The sequence below is a fragment of the Lithobates pipiens genome, unplaced genomic scaffold (genome assembly GCF_037356315.1).
Source record: "Lithobates pipiens isolate NorthernLeopardFrog02 unplaced genomic scaffold, aLitPip1_a1.2 Scaffold_25, whole genome shotgun sequence".
Lineage (NCBI taxonomy): Eukaryota > Metazoa > Chordata > Amphibia > Anura > Ranidae > Lithobates > Lithobates pipiens.
In genome coordinates, this window is record NW_027507787.1 from 150,243,723 (window position 1) to 150,262,570 (window position 18,848).

The 18,848-nt window shown below is 47.6% G+C and overlaps 1 protein-coding gene across 1 annotated transcript; it reads left to right on the top strand.

Annotated features, from left to right (window-relative positions):
- The first annotated feature begins 732 nt into the window (after positions 1 to 732).
- Positions 733 to 5,894, top strand: LOC143930564 (acyl-coenzyme A thioesterase THEM4-like). Its single transcript, XM_077454992.1, has 7 exons — positions 733 to 904; positions 1,451 to 1,557; positions 3,226 to 3,364; positions 3,454 to 3,607; positions 3,741 to 3,851; positions 4,061 to 4,185; positions 5,488 to 5,894. The coding sequence occupies exons 1-7, from the start codon at positions 883 to 885 to the stop codon at positions 5,532 to 5,534; spliced, it is 705 nt and encodes a 234-aa protein (XP_077311118.1). The 5' UTR covers positions 733 to 882; the 3' UTR covers positions 5,535 to 5,894.
- The last annotated feature ends 12,954 nt before the right edge of the window (positions 5,895 to 18,848 follow it).

Here is an 18,848-nt window from a genome sequence, read left to right on the forward strand (position 1 = left end):
GTGCCAGTGGCTGCTACAATAACCCTCAGCACTGGTTTCTGTGGCCACATTAACAACTTCCCTATAGCAGAATGACAGCTGAGTGGTGGCTTTAAGATTCTAACTGGACATCATATGGCAATCTGTCACCGGCTGTGTCCCATAGATATAATGGCTGATCAGAGTACCTTGCTGCCGTACCATGTGACCAATCACAGAAGGTCACATGACAGTTGTACATAAAGGCATCTTCCTTTCATGCCATCCATTGTGAACAATTGTGTTGCTAACGGTGATTGGTCAATCTGGGCCAATCACAGCCCATCTGTACTATGTGATTAGCTTTGACCAATCACAACAAAATTAACAAAACTGTTTTATTCAGTAAAATGCTTGCATATAGCAATGTAATGCACTGCTATAACCAAACGTGTTAAAAAAAAAAAACCTGATCACTTCCCCAGAGCAGTACAATGTTACTAGGGTAACATATTGCTCTGGTCACAGTGTGTTAAAAAAATATATTAAAACAAATATTTAAAAAAAAAAAACTTTTTTTTTTCATGCCGTTGTTGTAAAATTTCATGCGACCCGTGATTTTCGCTCACCCCGTCACTTCCGGTGAGGCTACGTCATTCGCACAGCTGACGGCGGGCCTTTACTGCGCATGTGTCAATCCCCTGCCCTTAACAGCGCATGCGCTGTAGATTTATTCTCACGGTGGAGAAAAATTATAGCCTCGAGTGGGCGGAGACTTGCGGGTGGGCGGGCGGAGCTGAACAGATGCTCAGGACGTCAGCAGCAGCCCCGCCCACCCTAATAACATGCCTCTGAATATTAAGTGGTGGTGAAAAATCATACTCAAGTGGGCGGAGATTTTCTCCAGGCGGAGGCTTCAGGAAAATGTCTCCGGAATCAGGGACAGGTGTGAATAGAGACGAGTCCTGGAAGATGCTGATAAAAGGGACATTGGTGGAATGGAAGGGGTTTGGAGAGGAGGTGGGCAGAGGAGCTGTTTTGGTCTAAAGCAGCAAAAGAATCACAACTCCCAGCAGGTGAGGGGGGGCTGAGTTCTGGAGCTTGTGGGCTTTGCTGGGACTTTGTAGTTCAGTTCTAGGTGGAGGAAGGATACACAGAGCATGCTGGGATATGTAGTGCTCCGGTGTGGGGGAGGGGACATGCTGGGATATGTAGTGCTCCGGTGTGGGGGGACGGGACATGCTGCGATATGTAGTGCTCTGGTGTGGGGGAGGGGACATGCTGGGATATGTAGTGCTCTGGTGTGGGGGAGGGGACATGCTGGGATAGGTAGTGCTCTGGTGTGTGTGTGTGTGTGTGTGTGTGTGTGTGTGTGTGTGTGTGTGGGGGGGGGGGGACATGCTGGGATATGTAGTACTCCTCCAGTGTGGGGGATAATGTATAGATTGATGTCGGTGTCCCCGTCTCATCTCCTTCCTGTCTCCTCTCTCAGGCACCATGCTGTACGAAATCTCCAGGATCATCCAGGGCGGCGCTGCCGTCTGCCGCCACGCCTCCACCGCCGCCGCCGCCAGGGTAGAGCATGAACACCTATTCCCTGTGAGTACTGATTGGTTGGGGGAGGGGTTAACCGCCTGGAGTGTCCCCAGTGGGGGAGGGGCATGCCACCTAATGTGCGCGCTCTGCTGCCGGACGGAGCCCCATAGACACTATGCCTCTCTGGATATAAATTTGGATACATTTGTAGCCATTCGGATGTATCTGAATCTCGGAGATGAAATGGTAACACATTTTTGTTGAAATTTAATTTACGTTCATCGTTTTCTCACCCATTCCAAATTATTTATGTACGACTTGGATTCGGATCGTTTGGGGGGAGGGGGAGAAACAAAAAGGTCAACCGATTCGAATCCTGTGTCAAGAAATAGCTGGTTGCTAAAGGGGGGGGGTGGCCGCCGCCGCCTCCTTAACAACCAATGAGTCATCAGCTGTCAGCGGGCTTCCCTACTGGCTGAAATGTAAAACACCCCACCCCCTTTGTGACATCAACAGCCCAGCGTTACCTGGTTGGTGATGTCACAGGGGCGGGGCCACCCCTTAGCCATGTAAGAACCGTCGGACATTCAACAGCGTGGAGCGTTCGAAAGGGGTTTTTATTTATTTTTAAATTTTTTGGGGTGGAAAGGGTAGGGGTACTACGTACCTCATACTCATTCACATAGTTGGAGGTAGTGTGGGATCTGGGGGGGACTCCTTTGTTTTTTTGCCAATACCCCCCCCCCCCCCCTTTCCTTGCCTGCCCCCCGGTCTGCATCGGATAAGGGCCTGGGGGGGACTTTTTATTTACTATTTTTGATCTATGTACACCATACTCATTCACATAGGTGGGTAGGGCGGGATCTGGGGTCCCCCCCCCACAACCACCAGCCAGGGTTGTTGGAAAGAGGCCCTTGTCCCCATCAGCATGGTGCTTAGGGCAGGGCCCTGGTATGGTGACCTGGTATGGTTTGGGGTGGGGGGGCACTTGCTCATACACCCCCCCTTCCCCCTTTCCTGGGTTGCATGCTTGGATAAAGGTCCGGACCCCTATGCTTTTTTTTTTTTTTTTTTTTATTCCTCTTCCCCATCGGGGGGGGGGGGGGGGGGGGCTGGTGCCCATGCAGGGTTGGTTGTTGGGGGGGGGGGTTTGTTTTTTTTTCCAGGATTTTCTATTGCCAGCACTCATTTGTTTTTACGTTTCAGCTGTCAGTGGGGAATCCCGCTGACAGCCAACGAGTCGTCGGTTGCTAAGGACGTGGCGGACGGCGCCCCCAGCCCGATCCTTAGCAACCAGCTATTTCTTCACACAGAATTTGAATCATTGATCGTGTGGTGTTTGTGTTTTGTTTTGGGTTTTGTTTTGTATTGTTTTTTGTTTTTTTTATTTTTTGTTTTTTACGAGTTCAAATTGTTTTTCAAAAAATTGTGGAATCCGTCAGAAAATGAATAAACAAAATTAAAATTTTTAACTAAAATTCTGAAACCAAAATTTGGTAACGTAAGAAATTTGAATGTTCTGCACACACCTCTAGTGCCGCTCACACCCTGACCGCGGGACGGTGATCGCTGTCAGTGGGAGGTGATCCCAAACATCTGCTTCCTATAGGCTGAATATCCACCAAAGACTCCACCCAGAATGTCTTCTTTTTAACCCTCCCAATCATAGAAAAGCCAAAGCGAAGGGCACAGGTCTGACATCTGTTTATTTATTTATTTTTAAATCTGCAGGCCGCCCTCCAACCGCGGGACTACGCCGTGCCCAACCCCACCTGGAACCCCGAAACCAAGAGGCTGTACGAGGAGCTGAGCCGAGACCCGAGCTGGAGGAGACTTCCCTCCTACGAGGAGTTCGCTGGCAGCAGATCGAGTACAAGAATAAGAATAGTGTTTGGCTGTGGTGGGGGATGACATTAGAGTGTAAGCTCCTCTGGTGACCTCTGACCTCCTCCTGTACAGGTATGAGCCTGGAGGCCGACGGGGAAACTCGTTTCTTCACCAGGAACCTGGATCAGGAAGGAATCGGCTTCGAGTATTGTATGTTCTATAACGAGGCGGAGAAGAGGACAGTCTGCATATTCCAGCCCGGGCCCTATCTGGGGGGCCTCGCAGGGTGAGCGTTATTTTCTTTTTTTTTTTTTCTTTTTTTTTTTCTTCGCAGAGCCTACCCTAACCAGAATCCTTTGGTTCCTCGGGCTCTCCTTGTTCTCCTTCCACCTCTCGCGTCCCCTCTTGCCTTCTTCTAGGTACACACACGGGGGCTGCATCGCCACCATCGTAGACTCCACCGTGGGGGCGGGAATTGTAAACGGCATCGGACCGGCTATGACCGCCAACCTGAACCTCGACTATCGGAGGTAAGCGCCCAGGGGGGAGAAGAGGACCTACCTGACACTACATGGTTGTCAGGAGATTGTACAATCGATGGCCGGCGGTGATGATGTGGTAGTGACAGGGGAAGAATAATATTGGGGAGACTCTCGCGGGGGGGGGGGGGGTAGGAGTTGTTGATGTTCTGAAGCTGTGATAGCAGAGAGGTGTAATGAGGTTCTCTTTGTGTCTGTAGTCCGATTCCTCTGGGATCCACAGTCCTCATAGACAGCCGAGTGGAGAAGGTCGACGGTCAGAAAGTCTACACCAGATGCCAGGTCCGCAGTCATGACAGCGCTGTGCTTCACAGCGAGGCCACCGGTGAGGACTACTGCTGGGAAATCTTCATTCTGTAACTCCATTCCTTCCTCTCTTGTCTCTCCTGTCACTCATCTGTGGTTTCTGATCTGTCGCTCCTGTCATTCCTCTTCTGTCCCTCCTCCTCTGCCATTCCTGTTTCTTGTCTGCTGTTCCTGACTCTGCTCCTTTGTTGCTCCTCTGCCGGTGCTGGCGTTGCTCCGCTGCCATTCCTGTTTCTTGTCTGCTGTTCCTGTTGCTGCCCCTCTGCCATTCCTGACATTGCTCCTCTGTCCCTTCTTGTTGCTGCTCCTCTCTCCTTCTTGTCTGCCGTTCCTCTGTTGCTGCTCCTCCTCTGTCTCTCCTGTCATTGCTCCCGACGTTGCTCCTCTGCTGTTCCTCTTCATTGTCTGCTGTTCCTGACGTTGCTTCTCTGCCGTTTCTGTTATTGCTCCTCTCTTCCTCTGTCATTCCTGGTGTTGCTCCTCTGTTGTTGCTCCTCTGTCCCTGCTGTTGCTGCTCCTCTCTCCCTCCTTCTCTGCCGTTCCTAGCATTGCTCCTCTGCCATTCCTCTTGTTTCTTGTCTGTTGTTCCTGTCGCTGCTCGTCTGCCGTTCCGGTCGTTGCCAATCCTGTCATTGCTCCTCTGCCATTCCTTTTTGTTTGTTTCTTGTCTGCTGGTCCTGACACTGCTCCTTTGTTGCTCCTCTGCTGTTCCTGTTGCTGCTCCTCTGCCATTCCTGACATTGCTCCTCTGTCCCTCCTTGTTGCTGCTCCTCTCCTTCTTCTCTGCCGTTCCTCTGTTGCTGCTCCGCCTCTGTCTCTCCTGTCATTGCTCCCGACGTTGCTCCTCTGCTGTTCCTCTTCATTGTCTGCTGTTCCTGACGTTGCTTCTCTGCCGTTTCTGTCATTGCTCCTCTCTCTCCCTCCTCTGCCATTCCTGGTGCTGCTCCTCTCTCCCTCTTTCCCGTTCCTGGCTTTGCTCCTCTGCCATTCCTCTTGTTTCTTGTCTGCTGTTCCTGTCGCTGCTCCTCTGCCGTTCCTGTTGCTGCTCCTCTTTCCTTCTCTGCCATTCCTAGCGTTGCTCCTCTGCCACTCCTGTTTGTCTGCTGTTCCTGTCACTGCTCCTCTCTCCCTCCTCTGCCATCCCTGTTGTCTGCTGATCCTGTTGCTGCTCCTCTCTCCCTCCTTCTCTGCCATTCCGGTTTCTTGTCTGCTGTTTCTGTTGCTGCTCCTCTCTCATTCCTCCTCCTCCTCCCTCCTCTGCCTTTTCTGTTGCTCTTGTTGTTGTTCTGACAATTTACACTTTTTTTTTTCTCTCCTCCAGCTTTGTACGTTATGTTGAAGTCAGGAGAATCTGAAGCCCGACTATAATTTGCACATCTCAGACCTCAGGAAATGTTACAGATTCTGTTGGTTGGCAGCTGCACTTTGTACTGTAATGTATCCTGTCTGTCACTAGAGGGCAGCAGATCCCGTACCATAGAAACCCTCCTGGGAGAACTTTTTTATAATGTACTCACCGCTCTCTTGGATTGATCTTTTGTAGCGGTCCCTTTTTTCTAGGTGCAATGACCTCAAACCCGCCCCCACCATGTACCCGTTTTTGTACAGCCCTGTTCTTTGACTCCTCCCAACCAAATGTAATTAATAATCGTTCATAATTATTGTATGTGACGTTTATTTAAACTGAATAAATACAGAAAATATTTTCACAGCATTTCAAGTGTTGCAAATACCTTCATTGTATCTTCTTCATCCTGGGGACCGTTCCTCCTCTCGCTTCATCCTCGGGACCGTTCCTCCTCTCGCTTCATCCTGGGGACCGTTCCTCCTCTCCTCATCCTGGGGAACATAACTCCTTTTGCCTCTTCGAGGGAACCATTCATCCTCTCTCCTCATGCTGGGAACCATTCCTCCTCTCTTCTCACCCTGAGGACCATTCCTACTCCTCATGCTGGGGACCATTCCTCCTCTCCTCTTCTCACCCTGAAGACCATTCCTACTCCTCATCCTGGACACCATTCCTCATCTCTCCTCATCCTGGACACCATTCCTCATCTCTCCTCATCCTGGAGACAATTCCTCCTCTCTCCTCATCCTGGAGACAATTCCTCCTCTCTCCTCATCCTGGAGACAATTCCTCCTCTCTCCTCATCCTGGAGACAATTCCTCCTCTCTCCTCATCCTGGAGACAATTCCTCCTCTCTCCTCATCCTGGAGACAATTCCTCCTCTCTCCTCATCCTGGAGACAATTCCTCCTCTCTCCTCATCCTGGAGACAATTCCTCCTCTCTCCTCATCCTGGAGACAAGGATCCTGGATGAGGAGAGAGGAGGAATTGCCCCCAGGATGAGGAGAGAGGAGGAATGGCCCCCAGGATGAGGAGAGAGGAGGAATGGCCCCCAGGATGAGGAGAGAGGAGGAAGGGTCCCCCAGGATGAGGAGAGAGGAGGAAGGTTCTCCAGGATGAAGAGACACAAGAAAGGGTCTCCAGGATGAGGAGAGAGGAGGAATGATCTCCAGGATGAGGAGAGAGGAGGAATGATCTCCAGGATGAATAGAGACAAGAAAGGGTCTCCAGGATGAGGAGGGAGAGGAGGGATGGTCCCCAGGATTAAGAGAGGTATCTCCCCAGCTGGACACAGACACCAGTTCAACCTAACAATGGTTATCCCCATCTTGTCCATGCCATGTACAATCACCCCCCATCCTCTCCATGCCATGTACAATCACCCCCCATCCTCTCCATGCCATGCGCCATCATCCCCCATCCTCTCCATGCCATGTGCCATCTGTTATCCCCCATCCTCTTCATGCCATGTGTCATCATCCCCCATCCTCTCCATGCCATGTGTCATCACCCCCCATCCTTTTCTTTGTTCTTCTCCTGTTAGACACATCCTGAGCCCGGAAGTCCCATCTTCTCCCCCATACCTGAAACTAGACAAGAGAAGTTGGCATTGTCCTCCACCTGAGGCTGGGGACCCCTGAGTTGGTGGACACTTTGGGGGGGGGGGGGGCAGCCTTGTATATGGGGATTCCACCATTCTATGGATCGGGGGCCCCTGTATATTGTTCTCTGCAGCCTTGTCAGCCGGTCCCAGCCACATTGCTACCCATTAATAGACGCTCACAGACCAGCACCTGGTAGAGACGTGGCAGGAGGGACTCCTAAGGGTGAGTGATGGCATGTAAACCTGCAAGACCTAGTGAACCCCTAGAAGAGTGAGTGTGGCTCCACCCACCATATTCTGGGGTCACCGATGAGTCCGGACTCCATATTCTGGGGTGTGGGGTCACCAGTGAGATCAGCCTCCATATTCCAGGATCACCAGTAAGCCCGGCCTCCATATTCTGGAATGTGGGGTCACCAGTGAGATCAGCCTGCATATTTTGGGGTCACTGAGTCCGGACTCCATATTCTGCACTGTGGGGTCACCGCTGGAGCCAGCCTCCATATTCTGGGGTGTGGGGTCACTGGCCTCCATATTCTGGGGTGTGGGGTCACCGGTGGAGCCGGCCCCCATATTCTGCACTATGGGGTCACCGGTGTAGCCGGCCTCCATATTCTGGGGTGTGGGGTCACTGGCCTCCATATTCTGGTGTGTGGGGTCACCGGTGTAGCCGGCCTCCATATTCTGGGGTGTGGGGTCACTGGCCTCCATATTCTGGTGTGTGGGGTCACCGGTGTAGCCGGCCTCCATATTCTGGGGTGTGGGGTCACTGGCCTCCATATTCTGGGGTGTGGGGTCACCGGTGGAGCTGGCCTCCATATTCTGGGGTGTGGGGTCACTGGCCTCCATATTCTGGGGTGTGGGGTCACCGGCCTCCATATTCTGCACTGTGGGGTCACCGGCCCCCATATTGTGCACTGTGGGGTCACCGCTGGAGCCGGCCTCCATATTCTGGGGTATGGGGTCACTGGCCTCCATATTCTGGGGTGTGGGGTCACCGGCCTCCATATTCTGGGGTGTGGGGTCACCGGCCTCCATATTCTGCACTGTGGGGTCACCGGCCCCCATATTGTGCACTGTGGGGTCACCGCTGGAGCCGGCCTCCATATTCTGGGGTATGGGGTCACTGGCCTCCATATTCTGGGGTGTGGGGTCACCGGCCTCCATATTCTGGGGTGTGGGGTCACCGGCCTCCATATTCTGGGGTGTGGGGTCACCGGCCTCCATATTCTGCACTGTGGGGTCACATATTATAAGATCAAAAACAGGCAGTGGTAAAAAAAAAAAAAAAAAATCTTATAGTAAGTGCATATAGTGGCTCTCCTACTATGTATATTCATTGTGGCCAAAATTGGTGTGTTTCTTGCGTAGGACCGCTGAGCCTTGTTGTTCACAGCTTGAAGCCATGATTTTTCTTCACCAGTGAAGAAAATCTTGGGGTGGGCGGGGACGTTCTCACCATCTGTTCAGCTCCGCCCGCCCACCCGCAAGTCTCCGCCCACTCGAGGCTATAATTTTTCTCCACCGTGAGAATAAATCTACAGCGCATGCGCTGTTAAGGGCAGGGGATTGACACATGCGCAGTAAAGGCCCGCCGTCAGCTGTGCGAATGACGTAGCCTCACCGGAAGTGACGGGGTGAGCGAAAATCACGGGTCGCATGAAATTTTACAACACCGTCACCAGTCAGTGTCCCTGTGCTGCACTGGTGGCAGTATGTAAAAAGAAACAAACATTGTAATTTATTTATTTATTCATTTTCTAAAAAATGATGACAAAAAAATTGCATCTTCACAAAACTCACCATGCCTCTTACTAAACACCTTGTACTGTTTACTTTCCAAAAAAGAGAATATTTGTACTGTCCTAGCATTTCAGGGCCCCAAGAAATTAGATAGACTGTTAGTACATCATCATTGATCAATTTTCAGATATAGAGTTCACAAACTATGGTATATAAACTTTCCTACAGACTAAATAATGATAAGATGGCTGGGCAATCTTGAACTTCCTTCCGGCACCACAGAGCCCCAGGAGGAAGTGGGAGCTGGATCCCTCTTAAAAGAAAAATGTGGCACGTCAGGGGGTCACCGTCACTTAAAGTGGAAGTTCAATTTTTTGGGTGGAACTCCGCTTTAACAAATGATAACATACCTGTGTGTACAATACATCCTAATGACAGGTGCAGAACATATTAATTTGTTTCAAATATAGTTCTCCCAATAAGAGTGTTATTATCACGCTCCAAAATAGTTCATATGTTCAACTCAATTCATACACCAAATGTCCCACTCTTCCTATGCAAATAATAATACAAGTACTTCCTATTCTGTGCTCAATGTGCCACAAAGAACCTCCAGTGTTTATGAGTTCTGAGTGCTGCTCCACACTTCTCTTTGTGAAAATGCCCTTACCGGACTGTATGATCCCAAAGTAATAAGGAGATCTTAACGGGGGTTTTAGATATTCAATCCACCTAAAGAGGGCGCCCTCCTCTCTCACACTTTCCTCCGGTGACATCACTTAGTATCAGCCTCCAACAACCTGAGATATGACCATGGACCAAGGATGGAGACAATGGGGAACTCATGGCTGATTGCTATACAGTCAGTTGATTGTCCTGATTGGAAAGACTCTGCAGTCCAAGATATCTACAGTAGAAGGTCTGCAGGATTTTCACATGCCGGGTTCAATCCTTCTGTGGCACTCTGATCTACACTGTGACTTCATCCTTTCCTCCCCCAGCAACCACCCATCATTACTGTGTTTCATATTTTCTTATCAACAGTACAACACCCCTAGGTATGCTGGGAGAAGTAGTTCCTCATTGTCCTGCAGCCCAGTTGAGCACACAGTAGCACAGTCCCTCCTGCTGATCCCAAAAAGGCCCCCCCAAAACTCTATACCAGACCCCTATGCGAGCATGCAGCCCACCAGGTTAGGACAAGGGGGGGGTGAGCAAGAGCCTCCTCCAAACCAGACCACATGCCCTCAACATGGGTGGGTGCTTTAGGGTAGTGAGAGACTCTGTCCCCCACAAAAGCACCTTGTCCCCATGTTGATGTGCACAAATATCAAGCTAGGGTAAGACAGAGGAGGCTACTGGGCATCTATGGAGTTCTCAGCACACGTTATTTATCTCCCCCTGCAAGCTGGAGGGATGATACAGCTGAGTCTTCTCTCCAGGAGAAGCCAGCCTCTGCTCCTTCCCACAGTAGAGACGAGTCCTTAGTAACAGTGCTAAGTGCATAGCAACAGTGTAGAGTGTAAAATATAAACAGCTACATAGACATAAACTATTACTATAAAACCACCTCTAGACATCCATGGACCCATAATAAAAATTTACCCCCATAGCAACCATTCAAAGTCCTTAGCAACAGTGCCAATTCAATTATACATAGCATACAGTCAGGTCCATAAATATTGGGACATCAACACAATTCTAATCTTTTTGGCTCTATACACCACCACAATGGATTTGAAATTAAATAAACAAGATGCGCTTTAACTGCAGATTTTTAGCTTTAATTTGATATTTACATCCAAATCAGGGGAAATATGTAGGAACTACAACAGTTTGTATATGTGCCTCTCACCACAATAAATCACATTGTTATTTTATTTATGTTATATAATAAAAATATCATTTTTATTTATTATTTTATATAATTCATTTTTGTCTCTAGATTGCATGAAAATAAAAAATAATTTGACAATATCACCACAACAAATCACATAGTTATTTTATATATATTATATAATAAAAATATAATTTTTATTTATTATTTTATATAATTAATGTTTGTCTATTGGTTGGATGAAAATAAAAAATAATTTGACAACATCACCACAAGAAATCACATTGTTATTATATACATATTATATAATAAAGATATAATTTGTATTTATTATTTTATATAATTAATTTGTGTCTATTGATTGCATACAAATAAAAAATAATTTGACAACATCACCACAAGAAATCACATTGTTATTTAAAATATATTATATAATAAAGATATCATTTTTATCTTTATTATTTTTATAATTGATTTTTGTCTATAGATTGAATAAAAATAAATCATTTGACAATATCACCACAAGAAATCACAGTGTTATTTTATATATATTATATAATAAAGATATCATTTTATCTTTATTTATTATTTTTTATACTTCATTTTTGTCTATAGATTGCATAAAAATAAAAATAAATCATTTGACAATATCAGAACAAGAAATCACATTGTTTTTTGTATAATGCTAAAGTGATTACCAAATCTATAGGCTGATGGCAAAAATGGAAAAGCTTCCTCTTGTAAAAAACCCAGCAAGTGTATTAGGCAGACCTGAGCAATCAAGTAAGAGCAACAGATCATCTATCCACAGCATTCCTAGATCATGCAATCCTGCACAGGAAAAATAGGTGATGGCCAGTGATGCCTGGCCTCTTGTAAAAAAAACCCAGCAAGTGCATTAGGCAGACCTGAGCAATCAAGTCAGAGCAACAGATCATCCATTCACAGCATTCCTATGTCATGCAATCCTGCACAGGGAAATAGGTAATCGCCAGTGATGCCTGGCCAGTAAATCACAGCACTGATGACATCATAGTGTAAGGCTTGCAGCCAGTATATAACAGTCAGTGTAAGGCTTCAGTACAGCCAGATCTTCAGTTTGCATACAAGGTGAAGGTTGTGTATTTATTGAGCTCCCAGAGAGTGTTATAATCTTTGAAAAATGATGCGAATATTTAAGAAAAAGGATTCTGTTCCTCAATTAATCAAAATAGAGGAACCTGCAGAATACAGACAGGACATGGAAATTAATTCCAAACCCAGCAGAGATTTTTCCCAACCTACCCGTCAGAATCCCACCCCTAAGGACAAGCGTCGGCCATTCTTTGGCTGGGTTGGGGGGGTTTTCCGGCGTCTGTTCTGCTGTGGAAAAAAGAAGAAAAATGTAGTTAACGATCTAGAAGGTAAGGTTTAGGAATCATACAATATACTGTACAAACTGGCTGAACAAAATCCATTTTATTTAGAGGAGTTCCATTGTATCTTGTTATTGGTGAAGATTATATACCCGCCCCTAATTATAGCCCCCTATAAGTGTATCTATGTATTTATTTATTTTTTGGTAAAGAAATAGTGATAAGGAGTTATAAACTGTCAAATCTTTATTGTCAGCTGTGTCCCCAATGGGGGGGGGGGGGGGGGTGTCACCTCTATATTCACACCCATTATCCCAGAAATTGAAAGTTGTAATTCAAAATAGGAGAAATGGAAAAATAGCTTAGTAGTCTGCAGGTGCCAGAACCAGCCAATCACAGCCCTCCTATACATTTAAAAGGAGAAATTACAGCTGGAAGCATATTTTAGCATTGGGCAGGTTTAGTCTTATTTGGAGACAAAATTTATTTTTTTGATTAAGTGGTGGCGCTTTGAAGGGCTGTCAAAATATTATTGCTGGGGATTTCACCTGTATATTTGTCCTGATGACCGCTTTCATGGAAACAGGTCAAGTGTGATATAAAATTTTGAAAAAAAAAAAACAAGGGATCAGGGTAGATCCTCCAGTGGGAATGACACTTTCTTTAACAATTGCACAAGAGGGGAATTTCTCCTCACTTTGTAGGGATTTTCTCTCACAGAGAAGTGAAATTTCCTCAGTGGGACACAGATGGCAAAAGATAATCTGATAGGGGGTTTAACCCTTTCCTACTATATTTTTAGGCCATACAAACACTTTTCTAAAAGAAAAAAAAAAAAACATACACAATTATTTTTAACATGGCAATCATAGATTTGGGCCTTAATTCTGTTCAGCCAGTCTTGTGGTTTATTTGGTTAGTTTTGTGTAGTTGATAGTCTAGACCAGTGCTTCTCAACCTCTTTCCAGTCACGACACCCTTAAAAATGATATTTAAGTCTTGAGGCACCCCAGTTTAGGGCTTGGTTCACATTACTGCATGCTGGGGAACACGTGCAATAATTCGCACACATTCCCGACATGCAGATAAATGCACTACTCTTTAGCAGAATCACAGGGGTGTCAATAATTCCTTATGGTACCCACATGCATTGTCAAACGCAGTGCATTTTTTCTGTGGTGTGATTTTAAAAAAAAAGGGTTGTGGACGTCTTCCTCTGTTTTTCTGCGGGTAGGGAAGCCCATTGAAATGAGCATGCAACAGCACAGATGTGAACCTCCACTTTGGTATGCTCACCGGTGCACCCTAAACCCCCCCCTCTGCCCACCTCAACACCCTGAATCCCCTCTCTGCTCACCTCCGCACGCTCCTCTCTGCTCACCTCCGTATCCCGAACCCTCTGCTCACATCCATACCCAAAAACCCCTCTCTGCTCGCCTCCATACCCTGAATCTCTTCTCTGCTCACCTCCACACCCTCCTCTCTGCTCACCTCCACACCCTCCTCTCTGCTCACCTCTGTGACCCGAACCCCCCCATCGACTCATTTCTGTGCCCCAAAACGCCCTCTCTGCTCACCTCTGTGCCCCAACCCCCCCTCCCTGCTCACCTCTGTGCCCCAAACCTCCCTTTTTACTCACTTCTGTGCCCCAAACCTCCCTTTTTACTCACCTCTATGCCCCAAACCTCCCTTTTTACTCACCTCTGTGCCCCAAACTTCCCTCTCTGTTCATCTCTGTGCCCCAAACCCCCCTCTATGCTCACCTCTGTGCCCCAAGCCTCCCTTTTTACTCACCTCTGTGCCCCAAACCCCCCACTCTGCTCATCTCCATACCCTGAATCCCCTCTTTGCTCACCTCCGCACGCTCCTCTCTGCTCACCTCCGTATCCCGAACCCTCTGCTCACATCCATACCCAAAAACACCTCTCTGCTCGCCTCCATACCCTGACTTCCTTCTCTGCTCATCTCCATACCCCAAATCTCCCCTCTCTGCTCACCTCCACACCATCCTCACTGCTCACCTCCATACCCCGAACCCTCTCTCTGCTCACATCCATACCCAAAAAACCCTCTCTGCTCGCCTCCATACCCTGACTCCCTTCTCTGCTCATCTCCACACCCTCCTCTCTGCTCGCCTCCATACCCTGAATCTCTTCTCTGCTCACCTCCACACCCTCCTCTCTGCTCACCTCCGTACACTAAACCCACTCTCTGCTCATCCCCGTGACCCAAAATTCCCCTATCTACTCACCTCTGTGCCCCAAACCCCCTCTCTGCTCAACTCTGTGCCCCAAATCCCCCTCTCTGCTCACCTCTGTGCTCCAAACCTCCCTTTTTATTCACCTCTGTGCCCCAAACCTCCCTCTCTGCTCACCTCCATACCACAAATCTCCACTCTCACCTCCACACTGTCCTCACTGCTCACCTCCGTACCCTGAACCCTCCCTCTGCTCACATCCATACCCTAAAATCCCACTCTCCTTGCCTCCAAACCTTGAATCCCTTCTCTGCTCACCTCCACACCCTCCTCTCTACTCACCTCTGTGCCCCAAAACCCCCTCTCTGTTCCCCTCTGTGCCCCAAACCCCCCTCTCTGCTCACCTCTGTGCCCCAAACCTCCCTTTTTACTCACCTCTGTACCCCAAACCCCCCTCTCTGCTCACCTCCATACCCCAAATCTCCCCTCACTGCTTACCTCCGTACCCCGAACCCTCTCTCTGCTCACATCCATACCCAAAAAACCCTCTCTGCTCTCCTCCATACCCTGGCTCCCTTATCTGCTCACCTCCATACCCTCCTCTCTGCTCGCCTCCATACCCTGAATCTCTTCTCTGCTCACCTCCACACCCTCCTCTCTGCTCACATCCATACCCTAAAATTCCCCTCTGCTCACATCCATACCTTGAATCCCTTCTCTGCTCACCTCCACACCCTACTCTCTGCTCATCTCTGTCCACTGAACCCCCCTCTCTGCTCACCTCTGTGCCTCAAACCCCCTCTCTGCTCACCTCTGTGCCCCAAACTTCCCTTTTTACTCACCTCTGTGCCCCAAATCCCCATCTCTGCTCACCTCCATACCCCAAATCTCCCCTCTCTGCTCACCTCCACACCATCCTCACTACACCGCTGTACCCTGAACCCTCTCTCTGCCTACATCCATACCCCAAAATTCCTCTCTGCTCGCCTCCATACCCTGAATCCCATCTCTGCTCACCTCCATACCAAACCTCCCCTCTCTGCTCTCCTCCACACCGTCGCACCCTACTCTCTTTGCTAAAGCCAACCTCCACCCTTCCTTCTGATCCTCTCTGTGCCCTGCTTTTCTCTCACCAAAGCCCTAAGGCAGGACCTTTCTTTTACAGTCTATAAGGCTGTGGTCAGTGCTGGCCAAGTGCAGTGAGTTTGGACAAGATAATGACAAGTGACATACGGCTGTCTGCAGGGTGTAGCCCTACATCAGTGGCCACTTGTAGAGTTGGAACCTGGGGCACTTAGTAGGAAAGAACATGTAACCCTTCTGCTCCCCCTTCCCACACTCATCCCCGGCACTGCCCTGTAAGGAGAGGCAGAGAGCTGCTTCCCCTTTCCAATGCTCTTCAGTGCACTGTCCTTAACAATGGTCAATGGTGTATATTCGGCCAAGTGGAACCTCGATCGAATCAGACAGTGTTTCTCATCCAGATTGCCCTCGCACCCATGAGGACCTCAGGTGGCACCCGAGGGTGCCACGGAATCCTCATTGAGAAAGGCTGGTCTAGAAAAACAAATGTATGAAAGGAAAGTAATGACATTTTTTTTGTCTACAGAAATAGATGTGATCCCTTCTGCTATCACAGAAGACAATGTGACCATCTCAGAAAAGAAGACGGAGGCTACCTGTGGCACAGAGAGTGCCCTCCAGCAGACAGCAGAGGAACTAGAGTTTGTACGATTTGTAGAGGTTGCGGTTGCGCTCATAGATGAGCTACAACTCAGCATCCCTACAGAGGCTGTGACTATCCCAGAAAGTAGGACTGAAATTACTTCTAGTACAGACAATAAGTTGGACCAAAAAATTCAGATCCAATCCATCAATGCCAAATACATTGTGGAGACTGTGCCCACCCCCAAAGATGGGACAGAATCCACAACCACAATAAAAAGGGATCCAAGCTCAGACAGTACCCATGTTTCTGCAGGTCAACTGGAGTTCACCGGGACTGTAGAGACTGTGGCTAAGCCAGAAGACTGGATAGAGAGCAACATCCCTACAGAGACTGTGCCTATCCCAGATAACGTGATTGAGATACCTTCTTTTATAAGCAAGTCTGACTTAGAAAACACACCACAATCCACCGACTTGCCAGACATTGTGGAAACTCTGCCCACCCCCACAGATGGGACTGAGTGCACAACCACAACAAAGAGGGATCCCAGCTCAGACAGTACCCATGTTTCTGCAGGTCAACTGGAGTTCACCGGGACTGTAGAGACTGTGGCTAAGCCAGAAGACTGGATAGAGAGCAACATCCCTACAGAGACTGTGCCTATCCCAGATAACGTGATTGAGATACCCACCGACTTGCCAGACATTGTGGAAACTCTGCCCACCCCCACAGATGGGACTGAGTGCACAACCACAACAAAGAGGGATCCCAGCTCAGACAGTACCCATGTTTCAACAGGTGAACTTGAGTTTTTCACAGCTGTAGAGACTGTGGCTGAGCTAAAAGAGTGGATAGAGATCATCACCCCTACAGACACTAAGTTTACCCCAGAGCCCTTGATTGAGGTCCCTTCTTCAAGCAATGGGTCTGATTCAAAAGACACAACCCAATACACTGACTCCTCAGCTATTGTGGAGACTGAGTCCACCTTGACAGATGAGATTAAAACCATAATTATGACATATGTGGTTAAGCTAATGGATTGGATTAACATCATCTGTACAGAGACTCTGTCTATAAGAGAGCAGCTAAAATTTAATTGGAAAGTAAATACAGCACCTAAGACTGAGACCACAAGCAGCTCAAGAGGTTCTCAGATAATCATTCCAGACAGAACCTGTGCCTCTGAAGTGGTCACCAACTCTACCACCAGCGGAGAATCTGACCATCCTGCCCGGCAGACTTCCATTCCTGTGGACACAGGTCAGTCATTCTTTAGCAAGATCTGGGCGTATTTCTCTAAGAATAAAGAGAGAGGAGAGGAAGAAGAGAGAGAAGAAAAAGAAGATACCTCAGAAGGTAAGAATTGTGAACAATATGACATGTAAGTTGGCTGAACAAGATCCATTATTTGGAGATGTTTCATATTGGAGGGAACACCCCTAATTATAGCCTTTATTGCCAGTGGTAACATATAGTATACCATAGCACCTGTCTCAATGGTCACCCTCAAGTATCTACTATAAGCCTAAATTGGTGGTGGGTGTTTGGTGTCCCCTAATAGGAGTCCCTTCTAACTGGTTTTGAGAAGTGCATCATTTAAACGATTCTTTGCATTGGTCCTTAGTGAAAAATTCCCAAATTTCCTATTGCGTGGGCAGTTAGTGAAATACAAAAGCCCTTGTATGCTATATTGGATCCATTCCATGAAGTATTCATTTTCAGCACATATGCGTTTTGCTATATCTTGATACATGACCTAATACCCCTGCATGGGCTTGTTACATTTGCCCTTTTGTAAATGCTCAATTAATCTTTGTATTTATAATGTATGCAATTTTCTGTTGCAAAAAAGTTTCTTTGGTACCAGAAAAAATATCCCTTTAAGGATAAGTTAACTTTTAAAGAACTTGTCTGCTAATAAATCGCCCCAACCCCTTGAGTGTAGTTCACATATTGAATACCGTCCTGCAGAATATGGCTCGGCCATAGGAATAATTGGGTAGAATGTAGTCACTTTGCAACATAGTCTTGTTCAGTTAACTTTACACTTGAAAAAACTCAATAATTTTAAGAAACATAGGTGGAGGTTAACAAATTCATTTTCTTTTCTCTTTAGGAGTCAGCCAGATCCAGTCCAATGTTCTTGCTCCTCTGACTACAGAAAGCTTTGAATATCATAAACTTCTTGGAGAGGGAGCACTTGGGAAGGTAAGTAATCAGATTTACAGATGCATATCCATAAAACAGATAGAGATGCTGTATAGAAGGGAGAAATGAAAACTCACTTTAAGGCTGGATTCACACAGTTGTGGTATTTTTTCAACTGTCAAGCCCCGTACACACGAGCGGACTTTTCAACATCCAAAGTCCGTCAGACTATCCGATCGTGTGTGGGCTGCAACGGACTTTAGCTTCGCAAAAGTCTGACGGACTTTAGAAATGAAGCATGCTTCAAATTTTCCCGACGGAACTCCGCCGGACCCGGTCCCCTTCGAAAAATTCGCTCGTGTGTGTGCTACTCCGACGGACTAAAACCGACGCTAGGGCAGCTATTGGCTACTGTCTATGAACTTCCTACGTCGAATCCAGTCGTACGTCATCACGTTCGACTCCGTCGGAGTTTGGTGTGATGGTGTGTGGTCAAGTCCGTTCGGTCGAAAAGTCCGCCAGAACTCCGTCGGAACTCCTTTGGAGGTCTGTCAGACTTAATCCCTCTCGTGTGTACGGGGCTTCATAGTTGTGCCATAAAGTGAATCATGTTAAATGGGCTGCCTAACACTCCAAGATTCACCATATAAGCTGCATTAGTAGGGTGTGTTGGGTGTCATTAAAGTAGAATTCCAGCTTAAATCACAGTAGCCTTAAAAAATGTCCCCTCTCCCCTTCAAACACCCATGCTGACTAAGCTGTGTAAGAAAGGTGTATAT